Raw genomic sequence first — 6,229 nt, forward strand, 5'->3', positions numbered from 1 at the left:
GAAGAATGGTTGCGCAAATCAAAGATAGGAAGAAGAAGAAGGAGAAGGAAGAGGAATGTGAGGACAGAACTGAAGTGAACTGAAAGTCAATGGTTAATGGTCTTGTGCTGTCCAAACCATTATGTGGATGCTTTTTTCGGGTTAGTTCGCTATTACCCTTGACCATGTTGTTGGCAAATTAGGTAGCGAGGCAAGCCGCGTATCTGTTCGAGCCTCGTGTAAGACAGCATCTTGATGAATGTTCCGATTGCAATCTTTGAGCCATTGGCACGAAAGATGTGTGCTAAGGAGCCGGTCAAGTACTCGCAGATCAGAGAACTGAAAGAGCAAGGGAGTTCCGAACCAATTGCTGTATCGCTCTCAACTAAGCTCAGATGCAGGTGCTCCTTTTATCTTAATCACTTCACCTACTTGCCAGCATCAATTCGCGCTTCAAATTCATGTCTCGGTAGTCTCTTCCAATAGTTTATGATGGAAGATTGCTGAATTATAACTTATGATCATCTCTATATGTCCGGTTAATCTCCGGTTCTTAAGATTGCAGCTATTTTACCTGTTCCTATGCATATGCAACTTTCCATTCTGATGAGCTTTTGGGTAGGGTTTTGGATACTTTGTAAGACATTTCCAGAAACCAACTGTTAAGACCTGAAAGAAGTGCTAATAAGAGGCAGTTTACAGAAAACAGGAAGAAAAGAGAAGAATTGGAAGGAAAAAGAAATGATTTGGAGGCAAAGATGGAGTTCGTTGTGGCGTCTTATATAATGTACAATGAGATCTGACTGAGCAACTCTGGGCAACTAGTCAGTATAAGTTGCAAAACTAAGGTTAAATGAACTGAGTCATTCTGCCTGACTCGCTTCTATCATGCATCTCTTCCTGATCCACCTTATCCAGTTTTTCCATCACTTGCAGAAGCTCGAGATTGCAAGCGGCTTCTGGGACAGCTGAGGATAGGTTTCAGTTATCTCCGACAACTGAACCTGGTGGCTTTGTCACCCACTTCTTAATCATGAGGAGTATGCACTTTCCAGCTAAGTCAATGCACCATGTGGTTATCCCAACAAACAGACATATTCCCCATTCTGTGCATGTCAATCTTGAATCACCTGCAATGCGATGTGCTGTCTCGAGATATTCGACCTGCAACAACAAAGCCGCAACTACACCCACCCAGAACCATTTACCGCGTTGGACCCCTCTGAATATGTTCTTCTTCTCGGGCTCTCGGGCATTGAACATGTTGAATACCTGGCATAGAAAAAAGCTGTTGAAAATCGCAGTCTCAATTACCTTCTTGTTAAGCCTGAGCATTGTAGGCCCTTTAGATTGTATGGTTGCCAAAAGAGATGCCTGGTAAGCTGATTGTATGAAAATATTCACCCACATGGCCTTGGTAATGAGTTGTTTATGTGCTCCAGCTGTGAATTTCTTCATGAGCATATCACCAGGTGGCTCCATCAAAAGAGCCAGACCACCTAGAAGAGTCAAAACTGAGATTGCCCAGTTCAACTGAACCGTCGTTATAGGCGAACTTCCATGGCAGGCAACCGTGATTAACTGTATCAACAACCCGGCAAAGGTCATAGTCAGCTGAAATTGAATGTACTTTCGCATATTACTGTATATGCATCTTCCACACTCCATTATGGCCCAGATGGATGAGAAATTGCCTTCCGTGATGACGATGTCGGCGCTCTTTCTTGCAATCTCAGCGCTCCAAGTACCAAATGTGAGTCCCACATCAGCAGCTTTTAGCATGGGAATGTCATTTGTTCTGTTTCCCACCACTGCAACTGTGTGTCCTTGATCTTTCAAGCAATTCACCAGAAGAAGCCGATCTGATGGGAGGGAGTTTCCCATCACAGAAATTCTAGCTGCCATGTCCATCCTCTGTTCCACAGTGCTATTCCGAAAACTTTCACCTGTGATGACCTGTGCATCTGAATCAGGCGGTATCACTTCAATCTCTGCAGCAATGCTCTGAAGCATCGAAACCTTCTCACTCGATACTAATAGTACTTTGATTCCGGCTTCTCTACATTTATTTATCACCTCTCTTGTATCTTCCCTGCTAGTCTTGTTCAGCCCCAATAGTCCCAGCATCGTTAGATTGCCTTCATCAAACCTGGAGTCATCAACTTGCTTACAAGCAAATGCGATGGATTCAAGACCGTTTGACAGCATTTGCTCAATGATGTCTCCAAAAATCGTCTTCTCACTTATATCCATGGACCTTGGTATCCCTTCAATGTCATAAAATTGTGAACACATGTCTACTATTAGTGTTGCAGGTCCCCTGAAGTGCAAGAACCTAGGCCCGTTACCTCCATCCTTTCCAAGCAATGCTGCAACTATGTTCTTGTTGTGGGTTGGCTGTTCAAACTTAACGATACTGTGAAGTTGCTCCCAGGTTTCCGTTTTCAGTCCCCATTTCTCTGCGGCCCAAGAAAGGATTGAGTTATCCATTGAGGATTGGCTGTTCTCTGCTAGTAAAGACGATATGCCAATTCCATCGCAAAGTGCTTCCCAAACATGACTCGGTACCTTGGAATCTTCACTGATAACTTCTTTACCAATCCAGCACCTTTCCACTTCTTGTGGCGTCAATGGTAGTCCCTCTGCTCTGTCAGTGCAGATAACTGTGACTGATGCCATGGTGACTGTAATGGATGGTTCTTGAGCAAAGGTCCTGTCACCTAGCATCCTCTTGTTCCAGCAAGTGATGGCAATGGTGATTGCTAATGGTAGTCCTTCAGCTATTCCAACTAGTAGCAAAATGAATGAAGTCAACATATTCAACATCCCGCTTGGTCTCAGAGCAACTCTTTTTATAGCTTCAATTAATGCCTTCAGAGAAGGTGGCTTCCCTGAGAAGTCCGGCAGGCCTGAGTTTTGATGTTCCTTCTTGAGATTGAACCGCAAAAACAACACCACGGTGATGATCATTGAGATGACAACACCAATTATTTGTTTCATGGTGCTCAGCTTGTTGAGTTGCTTCTCTACTGGTGTCCTTTTTAAAGTTTGGGCTCTCCTCGACATAATGCCCAACTCTGTCTCGGCACCGACTGAGGTCACCAGCATTTGGCCAGCACCATCAATTACTTTGGAACCACAAAACAAGAATGGATTATGATCATCGATGATGGCATCAGCTTTATCACTCACTTCCAAGGATCCAGGGGGTACGAGCAAACCATCTGCAGGAACTTGGTCTCCCTTCTCTAATAGCACAATATCTCCCAAGAGGACATCGGAGATGCAAATAGTTTGACGGTTTCCACCTCTTACAACACGAACTTCCAGTTTCTGATTTTGCCAAGGATGGTTTCTCGACAGCTGACGCGAACTTTCATTCCGATATTCACAAACTGAATGGACCGTCACGATCAGAATGACGGCACCTAGTGTAAGAGCGCCTTCATACCAACCCGTTCTCAGTCCTTTCTCTTTGATCCCAAAGGCCGACGACAGAATGGCCAAAATCAGGAGAAGCAAAATGGTGCAACTATTGCAAGATTTCCCGAGGAAGTGGACGAACCTTCTGTTATGAGCCTCCAACTCGGGTTTAAGGATTGTAGCGTGTCGGCGAAGGCGAAGGAGGTCCTCCTTATGACCTGGAATTCCGTTGACCATATCACTGTTGAGAGCCTCAGCTATCCCTTGGACACCTCCAAAGGCTTGTAAGCTAGTCAAATCCTTCTCCATTATCATCCTAGCAACGTTTTCAATTTGGAGCACCAAATCAGTAGCTTCGTGAATGTTGCGCCCATTATCGATGAGCAACTCATGTGTGGGCTCTGGTTCCCTGGTATTAGGTACTGTGATCTGCAATAACAGGATATGTTACTTCAGGTGTAGAAATTCCTTCCCCATGTTTTCCTGTAAGCTGCTGCACTATTTCACAGCTTAAAAAGCATCACAAGAGAGCAATTCCAGATCTTTATCTGAAATCATTTCAGCGCATTTCGAGCTATACTTCTAACGGTCGATATCATATGTGCTCATCTGATTAGTACAGAGAATAATAGATAATGTGTGAAGCCCATCAATGCATGAAGTAGACAAATTGCTATCAGCAATACATACATACATACATACATACATACATACATACATACAAGTGTAGATTCGATGGTTGAAACATGATTTGTGGCTTCAGAACACTTCATGGAAATCAGTTGCAGCAGGCCTAGAGATTATAGTTTCAGCACTAAGGAGTAACAGCGCGAAAGTAGCTTTCAAGTTTCACAATCCACTGATTCATTATGTGGAAAACTGATCTTTTTGTGACCCAGTACCCATGGAATGCAACTGAGACCAGTTCAATGTTGCTGCTGAGAAGCCTAAGGGACAATTCTACCAATCTCATCTAGCTACCTACCCATCGATGCTTCGTGTTCATCGGCACAATTGCTCTAGATGGTGCATGGATATGGGTCGATGACGCTGGAACTTTTATGACTCGATAGGACGTGGAGGAGGAACCAGTCTGGGTTCAAAATGGGAATGTCGCCATCACATGAAAGATCGGTCGGAGATTGGTGAACTTCTAAGCAAGACAAAGACACGAAAGATCACTTGTTAAATGTTTTGGTGGTGAGTTGTTATGAAAGTGCTTTGTGGTCTTGTGATGGAAAAAGCAATGATCTAAGACTACTCACTCCAAGCTGTGTCTCCATCCCGGTTTTATCTGCTGTCGAAACTACCCGGAGAAACTTGAAGACCAAGGAGACCGAACGCCACCACCTCCTCAGGGTTTTGCCAGCATCGTGGAGAACCGGTTGCTGCGACTCGACATCTCGATCTTCAACTGCACATGCCTTAATCTCAGTGTCATTTGATGTCGCCATCACATGAAGGATCGGTCGGAGGTTGGTGGACTTCTAAGCAAGACAAAGACACGAAAGATCACTTGTTAAATGTTTTGGTGGTGAGTTGTTATGAAAGTGCTTTGTGGTCTTGTGATGGAAAAAGCAATGATCTAAGACTACTCACTCCAAGCTGTGTCTCCATCCCGGTTTTATCTGCTGTCGAAACTACCCGGAGAAACTTGAAGACCAAGGAGACCGAACGCCACCACCTCCTCAGGGTTTTGCCAGCATCGTGGAGAACCGGTTGCTGCGACTCGACATCTCGATCTTCAACTGCACATGCCTTAATCTCAGTGTCATTTGATGTCGCCATCACATGAAGGATCGGTCGGAGATTGGTGAACTTCTAAGCAAGACAAAGACACGAAAGAGCACTTGTTAAATGTTTTGGTGGTGAGTTGTTATGAAAGTGCTTTGTGGTCTTGTGATGGAAAAAGCAATGATCTGAGACTACTCACTCCAAGCCGTGTCTCCATCCCGGTTTTATCTGCTGTTGAAACGACCCGGAGAAACTTGAAGACCAAGGAGACCGAACGCCACCACCTCCTCAGGGTTTTGCCAGCATCGTGGAGAACCGGTTGCTGCGACTCGACATCTCCATCTTCAACTGCACATGCCTTAATCTCAGGGTCATTTGCTGTCGAAATGAGAATTGGATTTGCCTTCAGGAACTGGAAGGCCCATCGCCACCGCCTCCCTGGGGCTCCGCCGGCATCGTTGAGGAGGCTCTCCTGCTGAGACTCGATGTCCGAGGCATCTGCCGAGCTCTTCTGCGACATCTTTTTGGAGGGAGCTTCCCGTTGATCAACTGGCAAAGAGAGAACTAGTCCACTTACCAGGTAACACAACACATACTCTGTCTCTCCAGTGAACTTCTAGCGAAGATAGGGAGGAAAACTTTACCTGTTACGTGAACCCAGAGGAAGTAGATGCTTGAAGAACCGTAGCAGAAGAAGAACGACATTGGAACTCGAGTTGAGCCCCTTCTTATAGAGGCTGAAAAGCGCGTCGAACCTGGAGGGAAATGCCTGACACATTTCGCTGCATACGTGCAAGTTTGAAAGTGCAGTACACGGTGGAGCTTGGCAGAAATACACGTCGACGTGTATATAATTTGAAAGTCTCCAGTGTTACAGGTTAAATAGAAGACCATGCTTTTGTTTCGGAGAAAATTTCATGATAAATACAAACCTATTTTTCGAGAAATCTTTTTCTAGCTCATTCATTTGCCTAACTTTAAGTTTTTTTTTTTTTTTTTTGTGTGTCTCTCTCTCTCTCTCTCTCTCTCTCTCTCTCTCTCTCTCTATATATATATATATATATATATATATATATATATATATATTTTTTTT

General features: G+C 44.4%; 1 protein-coding gene across 1 annotated transcript; it reads right to left on the reverse strand.

Moving 5' to 3' along the window:
* Positions 1-960: 960 nt before the first annotated feature.
* LOC115733778 (calcium-transporting ATPase 12, plasma membrane-type-like) lies at positions 961-5,914 on the reverse strand. The gene is made up of 6 exons (XM_048276234.1): positions 5,788-5,914; positions 5,336-5,685; positions 5,002-5,223; positions 4,668-4,889; positions 1,294-3,831; positions 961-1,251 (listed from the first exon to the last, which is right to left on the reverse strand). Exons 1-6 carry the CDS (start codon positions 5,912-5,914, stop codon positions 961-963), a joined length of 3,750 nt encoding a protein of 1,249 aa, XP_048132191.1.
* Between the last annotated feature and the right edge of the window lie 315 nt (positions 5,915-6,229).

The sequence above is a fragment of the Rhodamnia argentea genome, chromosome 3 (assembly GCF_020921035.1).
Source record: "Rhodamnia argentea isolate NSW1041297 chromosome 3, ASM2092103v1, whole genome shotgun sequence".
Taxonomy (NCBI): Eukaryota; Viridiplantae; Streptophyta; class Magnoliopsida; order Myrtales; family Myrtaceae; genus Rhodamnia; species Rhodamnia argentea.